The sequence below is a fragment of the Chelonia mydas genome, chromosome 3, assembly GCF_015237465.2.
Source record: "Chelonia mydas isolate rCheMyd1 chromosome 3, rCheMyd1.pri.v2, whole genome shotgun sequence".
Lineage (NCBI taxonomy): Eukaryota > Metazoa > Chordata > Testudines > Cheloniidae > Chelonia > Chelonia mydas.
The window spans coordinates 92,528,139-92,548,493 of NC_057851.1; the positions used below are offsets into that span (position 1 = coordinate 92,528,139).

At 40.2% G+C, this 20,355-nt stretch overlaps 1 protein-coding gene across 2 annotated transcripts in view; it reads left to right on the forward strand.

Moving 5' to 3' along the window:
* The window catches only part of RNF217 (ring finger protein 217), a 99,296-nt gene that overhangs the window by 57,091 nt on the left and 21,850 nt on the right, over positions 1-20,355 (forward strand). For both annotated transcript variants that reach the window (XM_043542860.1, XM_037894717.2), the window contains exon 4: positions 4,783-4,984. In XM_043542860.1, coding sequence (XP_043398795.1) covers positions 4,783-4,984 — 202 coding nt within the window. The remainder of the gene's footprint in view (positions 1-4,782; positions 4,985-20,355) is intronic.

Genomic DNA, 20,355 nt, shown 5'->3' on the forward strand with positions numbered 1-20,355 from the left:
TTATTGTATGTACTCTACACGCCACAGTAAAGAGTGCAGTGTATATATACCTGAAGAGGCAAGCTGGTTATTCTCATCAGGAAGGCATAATGTAAAATTGTTGGTTGCCTCCAAAGGGTACCATCTTACAAGTTTTGCCTTATTTATGAGCAGGTAGATATTGGGGGAATGTTGATGTGACCCAAGAACCTCTTAATGCAAACTGCCAAAGGAGGTGTAGAGGGAATACACTAATGTCATGAGTCTGGTGTGTACATTCGAGATCACCAAAGAATGTCATGTAAGGTCTCAAATGAAAACCGGTGTCACACTGTTCATTAATTCCATTCTGAAGTGTATGTAAAATATTGTATAAGGAGTTGTGTGTGTGCTGAAAATACGTTCTTAAAGTCTGTATCCAGGTACTGGTCACCAGCAAAGGTGAAAAACAGGATTTCTGTCGGATGAGAGATTTATCCATCTATTTGTTTATATGTAAATTGAGTGTTGTCTCATTTGCAATGGTCTTCCTATCATCAGTCTGAACTGAATGCAAATGAAGATTGTCAGAATTTCAGAAAGAAACTAACAACAAGAAAAGAAGATTTGCGGGGAGAGAACTTTATCTAGAGGTGACCTCTAAAAGTTTGACTATATTTGTGGGGCAGAGAAGACAGATGGGCACCTTTCACTGAGGAAGTAAAAGGACAGCAATTTTTCTTCAGGAAAAAGGGGTCTCAGCCAGGCTTGGTTGAAAACACTGGGGAGAACTTTAGGTAAGATAACTTTAGACAAGTGAGTAGTTTATTAGTTAAGGTTTAAGTTTTAGAAAGTGTATGGTTATATGTAACCATTTGTTTCCAATATTCTTACTCACTATTACTCGAATCTCTGTTCTTTGATAGCAAATTTATTCTCGTTTTCACTCTCACTATATGAGAGTGCTGTGGTGTTAAGCAAAGTACTGGTCCTGGGTTGAATTTTACAAGCTGATGTGTACTATTCCTTTACCAGCGAGTCTGGTAATTCTGAGTGTGTTTCGTGGATAAGGGGCTGGATGCTGTAGCGGTGTTAAGCAAAGTACTGGTCCTGGGTTGAATTTTACAAGCTGATGTGTACTATTCCTTTACCAGCGAGTCTGGTAATTCTGAGTGTGTTTCGTGGATAAGGGGCTGGATGCTGTAGCAGTGTTCCAAGTATAAGGGGGTTGCTGTGTGCCTGTCGCTATCTGTATAGAGAGAATGAGGCTTAGAAGCTTGGAAGGCAGTGCTTGTGTTGCCAGAGGCTGTTGGTTTCAGGGAACTGATCCACAGCAGGCACAGACAAGACTTATTCATGCTAAGGCAGGTGGTGGTGAGGAGCCTCACAACCCTGGGTACCCCTGTGGAGCTGATTTGTTAGTTGTGGTGCAACTTTTCATAAAGTGAACATATAGTCAATGAAGTGTTACCTTAGTTATGCATTTTTCCGATTTTCTTAAGTTTGTGGGTGTTTTTAGTGTTACAAGAATTTTCCTTTGGGGCATATCTGGGGAGATCTCTAAGAGCATTTCTTGTTTTCCAACATTTTGAGGTAGGTGTTTTGGAATTTCAAGTTCTGGAAGGGTACACAGAGCAGAAGGCATCATTCTGTGGCCACAACTTTAATCCCACCTTAAATTTTTTGAAAGTGAATACACTACCTTCCTGTATCTGACTGAAACATTTATTTAGGTGTAGCTGCTGCCTACAGGATATACTTACACAAGCAAGCAAAAACATGTACTATCAAAACACAACAATATGTTGTATTTTGCCTTTAACATTTGTAAATGATAACTTCAGTGGCAGGATTGGGGTTTCTTTGGATTCTGTATTACATGATTTAAGACTAAATAATTTGTTAGCTTTTTTTAACTGATCCTGTCCTGTTTTGGGATATCTAGTGCAGTCTGACTTTCTAAATAGTTCTGCATCTTGGTGAAAAGTCCTGGGTTTATTTCAGTCATAGATGTCTAGAGCGGTATAAAATCTCCTGTATACATATCCGATGAAAAGGAATATAATTAGTATACCTGTTTCCTCAACCAAAAGTTTTCAAAAATTCTTGAAATAGTGTGGTTAAAAAACTCCCCCACAAAATTCCCCTTCTTCCTCAAGGGTAATTTCTATACAATAAAACAGGAAGTACCGTATGTAGAAAATCTGAATGACACCGAAGAACTGCTCTGTTTATGTGAATTTAGACATCCAAAGCAGCGTCATGATACCTGATAACAGGGTGCTGTGGGTAATCAAAGTTGAAATATATTTGCTTTGGAAAGAGTCACATCAGTGGTGTGTAACAAAAATTTCCAATTTGAAGATGCACGCACCTTCAGAACTTGTTAGCTAATACTGGCAGCTGCTTCAGGGCTACCACTGGGAGTACAGCTAGGGTGGTGGGGCTGAGCTTTGGGGGTGCCCAGGACCTGCTTCCTTCCTGAGTGTGGGGCTGTGCTGCTCCATGCATATTTATGGGAAAGGAGGATGGAGAAGGACAAGGGTTACAGCAATAAGATAATGCAGTGACTCAGTTTAAGTATGTGAATGGTGCGTGTTTTAGTGGTTTAGTTAAGGGTGGGTTTAATATTGAAGAAAGATATTAAAGATACGCGAATGAATCTTCAGGGATAATTCCCTTAGTCCTGTATGCTAAGATTTTTTCGGTATACTCTCTAGTAGTTTTCAGATTGAGGCCTAATCTGACTGCAGACACTAGGAACTGGGATACAGAATTTGAAATGTTTTGTCTTTTGTTTTGTGGGGTATTTTTTTTTACAATTTTAATTTTTTTAGTCAACTGAACAACATACAAATTGGGGTATATCTGGTGGTAGTGTGATGGAAACGCCCATCATTCTGTTGTGTGAGACATGTTTGACCCTAGGCTCTGCAAAGTGGTGCACTTTAAAAGTGATACTTTGGCCTCTTTTAAAGTATAAGTGGTTGAAAGTGGTGGTGTAGGGAGAATATGATGCAAATGATGATTTTCAGCACCCTCTGGTCCCTGATGTAATAGTATCACTGACGAGGATCTCTGAACTGATACCATGTCTCTTTCTGAGGAAAAGTGCCCCAATGGCTACCTGCTTGTCGAGATAAAGAAAAAGTTGAAGGGGTGGAGGAAAAAGAGAAGTAAAATGGCCACAAATGATATGGGAGAACACATATCAGAGAGATATGAGTAGGGATACATCAGGGGATGTAGAAGAGATACTTTATTCTTCAATTTTAAAAAAAAGTGTGTTGGGGGTTGTTTAGTATTCATGTTATAGTAGTGTCTAAGACAGGGGTTCTCAAACTTCATTGTATTGCAACGCCCTTCGGACAACAAAAATTACTACACAACCCCAAGAGGGGGGACTGAAGCCTGAGCCTATCCGAGCCCCGCTGCTCCGGGTGGGGGGGCAAAGCCTGAGCCCCACCACCCTGGGCAGAGGGGTCCAAAGCCCCAGGCTTCATCCTCGGGCAGGGGGCCTATATCCTGAGCCCCGCTGCCCAGGGCTGAAGCCAAAGCCTGAGCCCTGGGTGGCCCCAGCTAGTCTAATGCCAGACCTGGCATGGGGTTGTGACCCACTTTGGGGTTCTGACCCACAGTTTGAGAACTGCTACTCTAAGGTATGCTAGATTCTGTTCAGACGTAGGAAGACAGTCCCTCCCTTAAACAGCTGATAATTGAAAGAGAGCAATGTGTGTGGAGAAGATACAAAATACCACTTAAAATTTGAGTGAAGATAGGAACGCATCTTGTTGTTCCCTTGGGTTTTTGTTGCTTGTTTTTGCTGTACTTCGGGGTGGAGGGTAGGGAAAGCAAGAACTGGGCAGTGGTGCAGAGTTGGGTTTCTAGTAGTGATTTGAGTGATGTAAGGGTGGAGGCTGGACTGTTTTCAGAAGGTGGCTCCAAGTATAAGGCGCAACAGTCAGAGGCATAAACATGTGTGGAAGGAGATAAGGTATTAAGGACAGAACATGTAAAGCACTATTCAGCTGCTTTTAAGTGTCTCACAGTCAGTTGACTCTTTAAAATGAAGAATTTACAAGTGCTTTTACCAAATCTGTTCAATCAGTTCAAATCTGAGCTTTACATTTTGCGGGGCCCTGTGCATGAAGCTCAGTGTGCAGGATCCTCAGGCAGACATCCATAACTTGTACATTAGGATGGCAAGGTGGAGAAGAGGGGAGTTCAGCAGTTGCTGTAGGGACCAACATGCTTGGGGCCATGAGGGCTTGCTGCTCTCACTTCCAATTTCATGGTGGAAGAGTGTCATGACAGGTCAGCAGGCAGGAAAAGGTGCCTTCCTAAGTTATGTTTTTCAGTACTTTTTTTAATTGAACCATAGTTGTAGTACTGAATAATGTATCTAAATAATCACCAGAGTTCTTATCATTTTAAAACTGTAATAACATTTGGATTATTTGAAGAACTCCCATGGGCTCTTGTCTGAGGTGCAAAAAAAAAATTGTTCTCTAAAAAAAGAATGGGAGGGGAGATAAATGGGGAGGTAATCCTTAAATGGAATTCCAGAAATGAATATAAGTGAAATATTCAGGTTTGTTGCTTCATAAACAAATGTGTGAATGTCATTGTACACTTATTTAAGCCAATCATATTACTGATAGAATGGCTGGGACAGTAACAGGGTGACTGTTACTCTGGGAATCACTCATGTTCACTCTTTATCTGATCTTTGTTCCAGATAATTATTACATAGTACTTGCTTTAATGTTTTTTTTTATTTGTTTAAATTAACATTTTCTTTTTCTTCCTCTTGTGCTCATAAAGATCCACATCCAGAGAACAGAAGGGTGTGACCACATGACCTGTTCACAATGTAACACTAATTTCTGTTACCGCTGTGGGGAGAGATACCGCCAGCTCCGTTTCTTTGGAGATCACACGTCAAACCTCAGTATATTTGGATGCAAATATCGCTACCTCCCTGAGAGACCGCATTTAAGGAGATTAGTGCGAGGCTCTGTCTGTGGTGAGTGAATGATGTGCCTTGCAGAGAACTGCATTATGAAGTGATGAGTGAAAAAAGTATTAACTAATTAACAGTTTGTGCAAAATGCCTCATAGACTTCTTATAAAGAAGTTGGGTTGTTTCAAGATGCTTCATTAAAAATATAAACAAATTTAGCATTTGGAATTTTTAATCAGAGGGTTATGGGTGAATAAGCTCTTTTTTACTTTTACCTTTTCTAATGGACTCTCTTGTATTGGAACTTTTTTGTAATCAGAGTGTTACTGTAGCAAGCAAATTGAAAAAACTTTGCATCCCAGCATAAAACTATTTTAATGGGGAACTGAAGCATATAACTTCTGGAAAGATAAACTTATAGTTGTCTTGTGCTTACACTTTCTAAGTATTCTTTTGTTGTGACTTAGGGTATTTAAATGAATCCTCTGTTCCGTGTTGTATCCTAAGAAACAAGGGTGCTGTGGTGAACATCCTTTATGAAATACTCATATTTCCAAAAGGATTTCAACACTGGGATTCTACATTTCTCTTTTGCATTCTGTCCCATATTATTGTTTTGTACTGCACACATACATACACACAGACGCGTGCGTACATTAGTGCAGCTGTTTTGATTAGTGGGAGAATCAGCAAGCACTTTCTTGATAATGCAGTGAAAACCACATTGGTGGTCTTATATATATAAAAAACATATATATAGGAACGAAGGGCTTTGTCTCAGTGATGATACCCTCCTCTTTGTCTAACTGCCAGACTTAGACCTTCAAAGTACTAATACTCATCAAAACAATGCTCATCTACAGCTGGCTGAGAATTTTCTATCAATGTTTTTCCATCGAAAAAACAGTTTCTGCAGAAAAATTTTGATTTTGTCCAAATTTGTATTGTCCTTTTTTGGTCTGCTATCTAAATGAAATATTTTGAGTCAGGTCATCCTGAATTAAAACATTTCATTTCATATCAGTTTGACATTGAACTGTGCCTATTATGGAGCCTCATGGGAGTTGTAGTTTTGACATTGCTTGGTCTGTCCTATTCTACAGTCCAGACTACATCACAATCTCCCCTTTGGTTGAACCACCATGGTGGATCATGGAAGATGTTGTCTGGCCCAGAGAGGAGAATAATGGGGGCATGAGGAACATGAGGTTCAATGGCAGCGTGGGTGGACACAGTTCAAACAAGCTGCAGTAAAACATTTTGATTCAGGAATATCAAAATAGTTTCAATTGAAAATGGCAAAATAAAACACTTCTGCACTTCTGGATTTACATTTTTGTAAACTTCCCATTCTGGGTAAATTTCTGATATTACAACTTCTCATCCCAGATCAGGAAGAAAGCAAATGTTAAAATATCAAAAATGTACCTCAGGACAAAAATTTTGGTTTTTGACCATCAATGTTATCACATTCGTGGCCTGCCACCTCATTGAACTTTAACTTTCAAAACCAGTATAATACAATTGAGAGTCAACATGGACTAGAAGGAAGTTATGAGGTTGGGTGAGAGGAATTCCTAACTTCCAATCTGGGGACTTCTGACTGCTTTCTGTGTGGCCTTGGGCAAGTTATTTTAATGTCTCTTGCTTTCGCCAATTCTGTAGAAAAGGGATATTACTTTACCTTTTAGGTTTTTTTGGGGGAGTAAATAATTTACATAGTGTTTCTGCATCACTTTGAAGATGCTCTTGTAAATGCTAATTTTTTTCTTATTATTCTAGTTTGTTACTCATAGTTTGACTAGGATGTGGTGCTGGTGAATTGTTAACTCCTATTCAGAATATATTTTATAGTTACTACATTTTATTTGGGGAAAACTGTTGTCCTCCCTTCTCTTTTCTGCTTGCTTCTGATCCCCTTTGCTTAGCTCATCATCTTTCCTTTTGCCCTGTCTCTCCCTCCACCCCACCCCACCCCACCCCACATTTATTTTCTCTTTGCTCTATCCTCTTCTTCCTTCCTGTCCCCTTCTCTCCACTCTCTGCAACCATATTATGGTCTTCTGATGGCTGTTGTGCTCTTTGCTTTTGCCATAAGAGCAGCCATACTGGTTCAGACCAGTGGTCCATCTAACCCTAGTATCCTCTCTTCTGACAGTGGCCAGTGCCAGATGCTTCAGAGGGAATGAACAGAACAGTGATCCTGTTCTCCGGTCCCAGCTTCTGGCAATGGGAAGTTTATGGACACCCAGAGCATGGGATTGTGTCACAGACCATTTTGGATAATAGCCTTTGATGGACTTATCCTCCATGAACTTATCTAATTCTTTTCAGAGAACAGTTATAATTTTGGCCTTCACAATATCCCATGGCATTGAGTTCCATAGGTTAGCTATGCATTGTATGAAGAAGTGCTCCCTTTTGTTTGTTTTAAATCTGGTGTCTATTAATTTCTTTGGGTGACCTCTAGTTCTTCTGTTATATGAAGGGGTAAATAACGCTTCCACCTCTATTACATCCCTCTTTAGTTGTCTTTTTTCTAAGATGAACAGTCCCAGTCTTTTTAATCTCTCCTCCTCTATAACAGTGCTACTCAAAGTGGTGGTCCGTGGACTGCTGCCGGTCCACGAGCCATCGGCTGCCGGTCTGTGCGTACATTGGAAAAAAAAATTGCCAGTCCCCCACATCAGATAGCTTGAGAAGCACTGCTCTAGAAGCTGTTCCATACCCCCTAATCATGTTTGTTGCCCTTCTCTGCACCTTTTCCAGTTCTAATGTATCTTTTTTGAGATGAGGCAAGCAGAACATGCAGTATTCAAGGTGTGGGCATGGATTTAGATAACATGGTTTTATATAGTGGCATTATGATATCTTCCATCCCTTTCCTAATGGTTCCTAACATTCCGTGATCTTTTTTGACTGCCTCTGCCCAATGAGCAGAAGTTTTCAGGGAACTATTCACAATCCAAGATCTCGCTCCAGAGTGGTAACAGCTAATTTAGACCCCATCATTTTGTATGTATAGTTGGGATTATTTTTCTAATGTGCATTACTTTATACTTACCAGCATTGAATTTCATCTGCCATTTTGTTGCCTAGTTACCTAGTTTAGGGAGATCCCTCTGTAACTTTTCTCAGTCAGCTTTGGACTTAACTGTCTTGAGTAATTTTGTATTGTTTGCAAATTTTGCCACCTCACTATTCATCCCTGGACTGTGGGTTCAGAAAAACGGCCAAGCTGAGGGCTGCCGTGAAGCTCCAAGGCGAGCAAATCCGCCAATAAGCGCAAGACCCACCAAGGTAGAGCAGGAACTTTGTCACAGTATCTGATAATTTTGTTCTTTACTATAGTTTCAACCAAATGCGTGGTACTGAAGTTAGACTTACTGGCCTGTAATTGCCAGGATCACCCCTAAAGCCATTTTTAAAAATCAGCATTACCTTAACTACCCTCCAGTCATCTGGTAGACATTTATTTAAGTGATGGGTTACATACCACAGTTAGAAGTTCTGCAATTTCATATTTGAGTTCCTTTAGAACTCTTGGGTAAATACCATTTGGTCTTGGTGACTTATTACTGTTTAATTTATCAATTTGTTCCAAAATCTCTTCTACTGACACCCCAATCTGGGACAGTTCCTCAGATTTGTCACCTAAAAAGAATGGCTCAGGTGTGGGAATCTACCTAACATCCTTTGCAATGAAGACTACTGCATAGAATTCATTTAGCTACTTGGCAACAACCTGGTCTCCTTTAAATGTTTCTTTAGTACCTTGATCATCCAGTGTCCCACACTGACTCTTTGGTAGGCTTCTGACGTACTTAAAAAAAATTGCTGTTAGTTTTTATGTCCTTAACTAGTTACTTTTCAAATTCTTTCTTGTTCTGTCTTATTATGCTTGATTTACTAAAGTTTCTATTTTCCTCAGAAGGATTTGACTTCAGATTTTTAGAGGATGCCTTTTTACCTCTAACTGGTTCTTTCACTCTGCTGTTCAGCCAGGGTAGCATTTTTTGGTCCTCTTAATGTTTATTGTGGTGTATATATATTTAGTTTAAGCCTCTATTATGGTGTTTTAAAATAGTCTCCATGCACTTTGCAGGCATTTCACCCTTGTGACTGTTCCTTTTTATTTCCATTTAATTAACTTTCTTATTTTTGTGTAGTTCCCCTTTCTGACATTAAATGCTACTGTGGTGGGTTTCTTTGGTATTTTAACCCCCCCTACAAGGTTTTTAAATTTAATTACCATATGGCTACTATTACCAAGTGGTTCAGCTATATTCACCTCTTGGACCACATTCTGTTGTTCCGCTTTGCACTAAATCAAGAATTGCCCATATACTTTTGTAGACATACTCTGTGGTAGTATCACTAACAGTAGCAGCAGCTCTGCACTCCATTCATTCATTACACTCAAAAAATAATTTTTAACACCCAGCAATCAGACATGAAGGGGTTACAAATGTAGTTCCATGGTCTAAAAGCAAGCAATTGATAAGAATCTGTCTAAGAACATGCAGTCATGAAAAATCTAGACTTTAGGTTCCAAATGGGTAGGTATATACTGTGTGTGCTAAAATACAGGAAAGCAATTGTAAAACAAAACAGAAGTAACTTTTCTGACAAATGCCCTATTCTAATTAACATTTTGTTGAGGGCACATTTAGAAATGTTGGTTCACAAAAATGTGCGCACAAACTTTGCGAGCGTGGCTGCTCACACATTTCTGGAAACCTGGCCTTTTGTCTAATTTTCATCTGTTAAAAACTGATGGCAGTGTGTGTTGGGTTCCCTGGGGTGCAATCTGGAACTGGGATACCGCTGAGCCCTCTGTGTCACCAACCTGGGCTCCCTCTCACACTGTGATGCTCCAGGTCCTGCACTTAACACAGACATCCACAGGCAGGGACACACCCAACTGCTTTTGCCAGCCACTCATGAACCAACAATAGAGAGACTCCAGCCAGTTCCCCCTACTCCCCAGCCTAGGATCCCAGGGCTTTGCCATCCTGCTCTGGTCAGAAGCCTGACCAATGTAAGTTTATTACCTAGTCCACCACTTCTACAAAGGAAAGTGGACGTGCACCAGCTTTTGTACACTGAGCAGATTCCCCAAGCACTTCAAGCAAAACACACTATTTGAAGTAAGATATGAAACAGATTTATTAACTACAGAAAGATAGATTTTAAGTGATTATAAGTAGTAAGCGTACAGATCAAAGTTGGCTACCCAAGATATAAAAGTAAAATCGCAATTTTAGTTCTATAAACTAGACAGGATTTAAATCAAGCAGTGTCTCACTCTCAAGGTATAGTTCCTTAATTCATAAGATGGGATTTTCCTTTCCAGCCTGGGACCATCTCCCCAGTTCAGTCTTTGTTCTCCAGACATGTTTCTGGGTGTTGAGATGGGGGGGGGGAGTGAGGCCAAATGATGTCATTTCCCCTCTTTTATAGGTTCTTCGCTCTTACTGGAAGGATCTATTGCTATGAGTTAAGCAGTCTGTTGTCTACCTTCTCTCTCTGAGAGGCCTCCATTGTGTACAGTTCCTGGGGTAATCTTTGTGAGTGTGTATTCCCCTTAATGGGCTATCAGTGCTGTCTGGCTTCTCCATTGTTGTACCTGAAAAGCTGGTTGTGTGTGTTTCCAGCTTCACAATAAAAAGAAAAGGAGGACCTTAGAGACTAACAAATGTATTTGAGCATAAGTTTTCGTGAGCTACAGCTCACTTCATCAGATGCATTCAGTGGAAAATACAGTGGGGAGATTTATATACACAGAGAACATGAAACAATGGGCGTTATCATACACACTGTAACCAGAGTGATCGGGTAAGGTGAGCTATTACCAGCAGGAGAGAAAAAAAACCTTTTGTAGTGATAATCAAGGTGGGCCATTTCCAGCAGTTGACAAGAACGTGTGAGTAACAACAGGGGGGATAAACATGGGGAAATAGTTTTACTTTGTGTAATGACCCATCCACTCCCAGTCTTTATTCAAGCCTAAGTTAATTGTATCCAGTTTGCAAATTAATTCCAATTCAGCAGTCTCTCGTTGGAGTCTGTTTTTGAAGTTTTTTTGTTGAAGAATTGCCACTTTTAGGTCTGTAATCGAGTGACCAAAGAGACTGAAGTGTTGTCCAGCTGGTTTTTGAATGTTATAATTCTTGATGTCTGGTTTGTATCCATTTATTCTTTTATGTAGAGAGTGTCCAGTTGGACCAATGTACATGGCAGAGGGGCATTGCTGGCACATGATGGCATATATCACATTGGTAGATGTGCAGGTGAACAAGCCTCTGATAGTGTGGCTGATGTGATTAGGCCCTATGATGGTGTCCCCTGAATAGATATGTGGACACAGTTGGCAACGGGCTTTGTTGCAAGGATAGGTTCCTGGGTTAGTGGTTCTGTTGTGTGGTGTGTGGTTGCTGGTGAGTATTTGCTTCAGGTTGGGGGGCTGTCTGTAGGCAAGGACTGGCCTGTCTCCCAAGATCTGTGAGAGTGATGGGTGGTCCTTCAGGATAGGTTGTAGATCCTCGATGATGCGTTGGAGAATTTTTAGTGGGGGCTGAAGGTGATGGTTAGTGGCGTTCTGTTATTTTCTTTGTTAGGCCTGTCCTGTAGTAGGTAACTTCTGGGTACTCTTCGGGCTCTGTCAATCTGGTTCTTCACTTCACTTCAGGTGGGTATTGTAGTTGTAAGAATGCTTGATAGAGATCTTGTAGGTGTTTGTCTCTGTCTGAGGGGTTGGAGCAAATGCGGTTGTATCGTAGAGCATGGCTGTAGACTATGGATCGTGTGGTGTGGTCTGGATGAAAGTTGGAGGCATGTAGGTAGGAATAGCGGTCAGTAGGTTTCCGGTATAGGGTGGTGTTTTTGTGACCATCACTTATTAGCAGCGTAGTGTCCAGGAAGTGGATCTCTTGTACAGACTGGTCCAGGTTGAGGTTGATGGTGGGATGGAAATTGTTGAAATCATGGTGGAATTCCTCAAGGGCTTCTTTTCCATGGGTCCAGATGATGAAGATGTCATCAATGTAGCGCACGTAGAGTTGGGGTATTAGGGGACGAGAGCTGAGGAAGCGTTGTTCTAAGTCAGCCATAAAAATGTTGGCATACTGTGGGGCCCATAGCAGTGCCACTGATCTGAAGGTATACGTTGTCCCCAAATGTGAAATAGTTATGGGTGAGGACAAAGTCACAAAGTTCAGCCACCAGGTTTGCTGTGGCATTATCGGGGATACTGTTCCTGATGGCCTGTAGTCCATCTTTGTGTGAAATGTTGGTGTAGGGGCTTCTACATCCATAGTGGTTAGGATGGTGTTTTCAGGAAGATCACCGATGGATTGTAGTTTCCTCAGGAAGTCAGTGGTGTCTTGAAGGTAGATGGGAGTGCTGGTAGCGTAGGGCCTGAGGAGGGAGTCTACATAGCCAGACAATCCTACTGTCAGGGTGCCAATGCCTGAGATGATGGGGCGTCCAGGCTTTCCAGGTTTATGGATCTTGGGTAGCAGATAGAATACCCCTGGTCGGAGTTCCAGGGGTGTGTCGTGCGGATTTGTTCTTGTGCTTTTTCAGGGAGTTTCTTGAGCAAATGGTGTAGTTTCTTTTGGCAACCCGCAGTGGGATGAGAGGGTAATGGCTTGTAGAAACTGGTGTTGGAGAGCTACCTAGTAGCCTCTTGTTGATATTCCGACCTATTCATGATGACGACAGCACCTCCTTTGTCAGCCTTTTTGATTATGATGTCAGAGTTGTTTCTGAGGCTGCGGATGGCATTGTGTTCTGCACGGCAGAGGTTATGGGGCAAGTGATGGTGCTTTTCCACAATTTCAGCCCGTGCACGTCGGCGGAAGCACTCTATGTAGAAGTCCAGTCTGTTGTTTCGACCTTCAGGAGGAGTCCACCCAGAATCCTTCTTTTTATAGTCTTGGTAGGAAGGTCTCTGTGGGTTAGTGTGTTGTTCAGAGGTGTGTTGGAAATATTCCTTGAGTCGGAGACGTCGAAAATAGGATTCTAGGTCACCACAGAACTGTATCATGTTCGTGGGGATGGAGGGGCAGAAGGAGGGGCCCTGAGACAGGACAGATTCTTCTGCTGGGCTAAGAGTATAGCTGGATAGATTAACAATATTGCTGAGTGGGTTAAGGGAACCACTGTTGTGGCCCCTTGTGGCATGTAGTAATTTAGATAGTTTAGTGTCCTTCTTCTTTTGTAGAGAAGAAAAGTGTGTGTTGTAAATGGCTTGTCTAGTTTTTGTAAAGTCCAGCCATGAGGAAGTTTGTGTGGAAGGTTGGTTTTTTATGAGAGTATCCAGTTTTGAGAGCTCATTCTTAATCTTTCCCTGTTTGCTGTAGAGGATGTTGATCAGGTGGTTCCGCAGTTTCTTTGAGAGCGTGTGGCACAAGCTGTCAGCATAGTCTGTGTGGTATGTAGATTGTAATGGATTTTTTTCGTTCAGTCCTTTTGGTATGATGTCCATCTGTTTGCATTTGGAAAGGAAGATGATGTCTGTCTGTATCTGTACAAGTTTTTTCATGAAGTTGATAGATTTCCACTCCCTACGGCTAAATTCATTGCCTTGCATAATGACAGGTTTCAGAGTAGCAGCCGTGTTAGTCTGTATCCGCAAAAAGAAAAGGAGTACTTGTGGCACCTTAGAGACGAACAAATTTATTTGAGCGTAAGCTTTCGTGAGCTACAGCTCACTTCATCGGATGCATATTTCACACACATGGCAAACCTTCATAACTTCACATATGACAGCACATACAATCCAACAGTATATTAATGTTCAATAGATCAACATTTTAGAATAATACCTCACAAGGCATACTTTGTACAAAACATATTGTAATCATATCACCATGGTAAATATGGGGGTGCCAGGGTGTTGATTTGGGGTACAGAATGTCACACAGTGTTACTATATAGCAATACGCATGTTAATGCCATCTAAACTCTGAAAAGTACATTTTCCAAGTGATGGCTTAAGTAGCTGTATGGACACATTAGTTTTCTTTTGTTTTAAATTAAATGTTTTCCTTGTTTTTCACTGGAGAAAACCTTTCATACTGAGGATTCAAGACAGAGATAATAAATCCAGAATATTGTTCACTGATTTCTGTTGTACTGCAAGATTCAAGTTATGGGATGCAGAACAAGAATAGTTAGTTGAATGCCAGTAAACACAAACACTTAGGTAGCAAATTACAAAATATTCTCTTAAAAAACAATAAAACAAAAATAAAATTGTACCTCTGAATGCAGGGTTTCCTGTTTGAAAATGAACTTTACTTTAACTAAATAATGTGTATACGTTCCTTTTTTTTTTTTTTTTCTTTCTTTCCCTGGCTTGCTCCCTCATCGCTCACCTTAAAACTACTATACTTCTCTGGAAGCTGGAGACAAATGTTTCTGTTTATTGTACTCATCTCTTTCTTCCCCTCCAGCTCTTTCCTCCTTTTGTGATGTTCCACAAATTATTTTAATGATGCTTTCTCTATATCAGCCTTTACCCATAGCTAAATAAAAATAGTGGCTCTGTTGTCGCTTCAAAATGATCTCTTTCAGATGACCGCTCGCTGTTCTGAAAAATGCTGTACAGGACCTGGATTCCTTCCAGAAAACTACTAGATTATCTATGTTAAATACAGATCATAGGCAAGCTAGGACTGACCAATGGCATAAAAGGCATCCTTAGGCGACCAGTTTCAGCAATAGCAAATGATACAACCACACTCTGTCCTTCCTCTCCCTTCCCTCATTCATTACCATATTCTTGGTAGCACATGCTCTTATACATCTCCATAGAACAATAATCTTTGGAGATTTTGATGTTTCCAAGTCTTTCTCACCCAACTTTCTTGAGGGCTCTGCATCTAAAGGAATATTCAGAAGTGTTGTAACCTAAATCAAAGACTCCATTAAAAGATACTATAGGCCAAGTGTGGCCAGACTGGCTCGTGAGCTGTATGTGGCTCTTTTACAGTTAAAGTGTGGCTCGTGGAAACCGCCACACCTTCCCCCATTCTCCACCTACCAGAATTGGGGGGGCGGGGAGCTTGGGGCTTTCTGCCCTGTGGTGGGATGGGATGGTAGGGCTAGGGATTTCTGCCCTGCGGGAAGTGGGGTCTCGGGACTTTAGCCCTGTGCCCCGGCAGGTGCTGCCCAAACGGCAGACTGTGTGTGTCTTGCGGCTCTTGAACTTCTGCAGATTATCATATGCGGCTCAGAGTGTCAGTAAATGTGGCTACCCCTGGTATAGGCAATCCGTCATAAAAGCTCCAGCTGTTAGCTTTCTTACTGATCTGAAATAAGATAGATAACCTAATATGTTTGTATAAATTTAGTCTTTGTTGCCAAATGACACTTGAACTGGATACTATTAATAAGAATATTAGGAGTTCATATAGCCCTTCTGGAGGAGATCTTTGCATTTCCCAAAGAGGATTAAACTCTCAGTCTTACATGCTATTTTTGGGACCTAGCAAAGAGATAAATAATTTTGCGTGTTTTCCAATTATCCTTGTTATTTTTTTAAACTTTCTAATAGGAAATTGATCTGCATCATCTCACTTGCAAAAAGTGATTTTCAATGTCCAGATACTATGACTGTGCCTTTTTCTAAAACTACAAGGGAAAGATGGGCCAAAACAAGAACATCTTTTTTTCAGTGAACCCCTGTGGGTTTTGGTTTGGATAAATTTAAATAAATTTGGATAAATTTAACCTGGATCTGAACCAACCCTAGTTTTGACTCTTCAAAACCTAAGTGACACAAAGATATTACAAATTCCATGCTGGCTTCATGCTAAAGCATTAACTTATTACTCCATGGCTAGTGCTACAGTAACGTAAATAATTAGTTCTGATCAGTATAAATACATATAGTTCATCAGACTTATCACAATGCAGCTGTCCAAAATTAAATACTACTCATGCATCTGTGATCTCTAAATATACAACAAATATAGAAATCTGACTGAAAAAGGTTATGTTTGTATGTATGTATTAATGAGACCCATTGATAAGATCTAAATGAAAGTCCATATACATAATTTAACAATAAAATCAATATTTCACTACTTCGTAGTCTATTGTTATAGATCTGCAAGAAACAACAATATTTCTATTGTTACAGCAAAAAACCAAACAAACCCCAAACCCCCAAAAAACAATACTCTACCAAAAAAACTCCATCACTAGATTATTGGAAAATATTATCAGTTTTTTTGTTTTTTTTGGTTTTTTTTGAGGAAATACTGTTTAAATACTGATGTGGAGGTAACAAATAAATGCAGCCCCAGTAATCCTTGAATCAGAGTTAAATTTGTTGTGTTATGATGACAGTACATTTCTCCATGTTTGGGCTGTGTAAGATTTGATGTCCTTAGCTCTTCATTTCCTTGTTTTGTAAGTGCTCTTGTGACTAGATTTTCTTGATAAGTCAATAAGAGTAGTACAATGCAAAACCTCAGCCTATGTTTACTCACTGAATTTTACTGTAGGGCAGTATGTCCCTTGGCCTGCGCCACTTTCAGCAGCTCCCATTGGCTTGGAGCAGCGAATCGCAGCCACTGGGCGCCGCGATGGGCTGAACCTGCGGACGCGGCAGGTAAACAAACGGGCCCGGCCCGCCAGGGGCTTTCCCTGCACAAGCGGCAGAACAAGTTTGGGAACCACTGCTGTAGAGTTTCTCTCTGGGGCAACCTCTGTTTTAGCTCACTACTTCCCTGTGAAACTCTGACCTCCTCAATGTGGATGGAGCTAATTGGAGCCACCTGCCTACATAATTCAGTAGTAATTACCTTGAATTTTGGTGTAAGGTTTTAGCACCTGAACCTAGGATGGCACAATCAGAAAATTCTGCATTGATATACATGGTCCTAATGTCTTCCTGTTACAGAAGGGAAACAGGCTTTTTTAAAAAAGGAGGACTTGTGGCACCTTAGAGACTAACAAATTTATTTGAGCATAAGCTTTCGTGAGCTACAGCTCACTTCATCGGATGAAGTGAGCTGTAGCTCATGAAAGCTTATGCTCAAATAAATTCGTTAGTCTCTAAGGTGCCACAAGTCCTCTTTTTCTTTTTGCGGATACAGACTATCACGGCTGCTACTCTGAAACCAGGCTTTTTTTATGTTGCTCTAGTACAAGATGTGGAAACAAAAAATGTATGGGTAGCAAAATACCATGGAATTCCAGCAAATCTCAGAGGAGAAAATTGAAAAATAAAACCAGAATGGTTTGAATCGAATTAGGACTCAAGATTGCTGAGGAGAAGGCATTAGGCTGTAGATTAGATTTAGTGTATAATTTGGTTGTCTGAATCAGGGAAATGTTATGTATTAAATGGCATCAGTCTCTTATGAGCTTGTCTGCTGATAATTCCTTCATTCAGGAAGGTGGAAAATGCTGAAATTGAGCTGATATTTACAAGATTTCAGCTCAACTTGTGAATTCTGCCTTATTGAATGGTGGAAATCTTGCGAGATCAGCTAAAATCTTGTAAGATTTTCACCATCTTGTGCAGAGAGTCTGTTCTTGTGAACTTTCAAGTATCTCTGAAACAGAACTGGAAAATAGTTTCATTCCAGTTTTGGATCTGGCCTTGAACTAAAACTGTATGGGTTTGTTTGGTTCTTGTAGTTGTGAATCCAGATCTCATTATACTATGGGAAATTTTGGAGAGATTCTTATAATGCTAGTTCTTGGTCAGTCGCTACTTGGAGCAGGATTGAAGAAGGTTATAAAGGGGAGACAACATAATGTGACTTGTAGAAAAATAGCATCTATGGAGTATAGCAGGGGTAGACAACCTAAGGCACGCGTGCCAAAGGCGGCACACGAGCTGATTTTCAGTGGCCCTCACGCTGCCCGGGTCCTGGCCACCAGTCCAGGGGGCTCTGCATTTTAATTTAATTTTAAATGAAGCTTCTTAAATATTTTAAAAACCTTATTTACTTTACATACAACAATAGTTGAGTTTTATATTTTAGACATATAGAAAGAGACCTTCTAAAAACGTTAAAATGTATTACTGGCACGCGAAACCTTAAATTAGAGTGAATACATGAAGACTCGGCACACGACTTCTGAAAGGTTGCCGACCCCTGGAGTATAAATGAAAACAACTCTTTAATGTAGAGAAGTGGGATTTCCTGATTGTCAGTCCTATAGCAAAATGAATTGGCATTTAGGTCTGGAACTCATGGAAGAATGGCGGGAGAGATAGTGAGGAAGTGGAGTGCCATATGATTGAAATACTGCTGGAGATATTTCACTTTGATTTCTGTTTTGGAAGGAAAACGCTTAGCTTAAACAAAAATCTGTTTTTAGAAATAACTAAGTCTGTGCTTTAAAATGTTTTGAATTTGGTTTTTACCACGCAATTCTGATTTCAATTTTAGTGTTTATATAAAAAGGGAAAGATTTGCGCAGCAGACTTGGCAGGCTGGCAAACTTGCTGTTCAGAAGCAAATGTTTCAGTCAGGAAAAACTGCACGTGTCTCTGTGGCAGACTGTCTATTTAAAAATTATTAAAAGAAATTAGAGAAAGGGGGGAAAACATACAGCTGAAGTGATTGTTCCTTTCCTCACTTTGGCCCTATCTTTCACCGTGCCTTCAACCAGCAGCTTTTTTTTTAAAGGGATTTTGTCCACGGTCTCCAGAGAAAGCAGTAAGACTAAGCATCTGGTGTCCAAAAAATTAGCAGATTTCATCTCTACCCTGCCTAGCCTTCATTCGGCTGAATTGTAGAAAACAGGATGATCAGACGAAGGCCTGCTCTACACCTAAAACTTAGGTTGACCTATCTATGTCATGTAGGGGTGTAGTTAAGCTGACCCTAAGCCACAATGTCTACATTGCTAGATTCCTCCATAGACCTGACTTCTACCTCTTAGTGAGGTGGATTTACTACAGCAATGGAAAAACCCTTCCCTTGCTGTAGCAAGTGTCTACACGGCTGTGCTACAGTGATGTCTCTGCAGCTGTAGTGCTTGTAGCGTAGATGTAGCCTAACTTGGGTTTATTATGGCAGGGATTACGAATCCCGCGGTCACTGAAAATGGGGGAAAAAATACACCGCTCGTTTAAATTTTATTAAAGCATTATCTGACTCCAATTAAGTGCATTAAATGGTAAATCATGTGCTGCATTACTGATTACATGCTACATAGCAGGGCAAAACAGATTCCGTTATAACAACTGAAGCTTTTACATCAGAAATAACTGTTTAAAAACTTGCTCTAGTTCTAAGATTTAGAAATATTATGTTTTTACACCTGTTTATTCTATCTTCTACTCCCCTCCGCCCTTCTCAAGACTGAGTGCCTGATTCAGCAGGGTATGTAGTCATGCATTTATGCACTGCAGAAACCAGCATATGTCTCCAGTGTCCATTCTTTGTTAGACATCTGCATGCAGATGCCAGGCTTATTTATTACTGACCTGATAATAGGTCCTCATATATGTATTTGATTTTTTTTTAATCCAGATGGGAACTGAGAATAGTATTTGCAGACTAGCTAGATCTGCCTGTATTTGTGTTTACGTATATTATCAGTACAGATACTGGAGTGACTCCATAGTTAAAGAGTGTATTGAAATTTGTGCATAAATAGATGAAACACTCCGTTTTATGCTAGTGGTTGAATTCAGTGTCCAAATAACTCAATAGAACAATAGCTTTTTAAAAAAGTTTTTTTTAGTGTAATTTTAATAACACATGTAGAGTAAAAGATTTCTTGGAGGGAGTAAATAGAGGATCTGCAGTGTTTTGAGGTGGATTTGGAGTACCAGTTTGGAGTACCAGTTCTCTCACCCTGAAGAAAAATATCATGAAATATACCAGAACAACATGAAAAGGTACAGTAGAACCTCAGAGTTACGAACACCAGAGTTATGAACTACCAGTCAACCACACACCTCATTTGAAACTGGATGTACACAATCAGGCAGCAAAAAACTCCCCCCAAAACCAAACAAATACTGTACAGCACAGTACTGTGTTAAACGTAAACTACTAAAAAAAAAAAAAGTTTAAAAAAAGGATTTGACAAGGTAAGGAAACTGTTTCTGTGCTCGTTTCATTTAAATTCAGATGGTCAAAAGCAGCATTTTTCTTCTGCATAATAAAGTTTTAAAGCTGTATTAAGTCAATGTTTGGTTATAAACTTCTGAAAGAACAACCATTATGTTTTATTCAGAGTTACGAACAACCTCCATTCCCAAGGTGTTCCTAACTCTGAGGTTCTACTGTAGCTGGAATTGCTTGGAGTTATTCTCCCATTGTCAGATAATCTTGTGCAATTAGCTTCCACTTAATTAAGGTGTAGAATTCTAAAAGTTTTTCTTTTTAAGTTTGGTTATTTACTTAGTCTCCAGTATTTCTCAGCATTTAATGTTTTCTATAATAGTG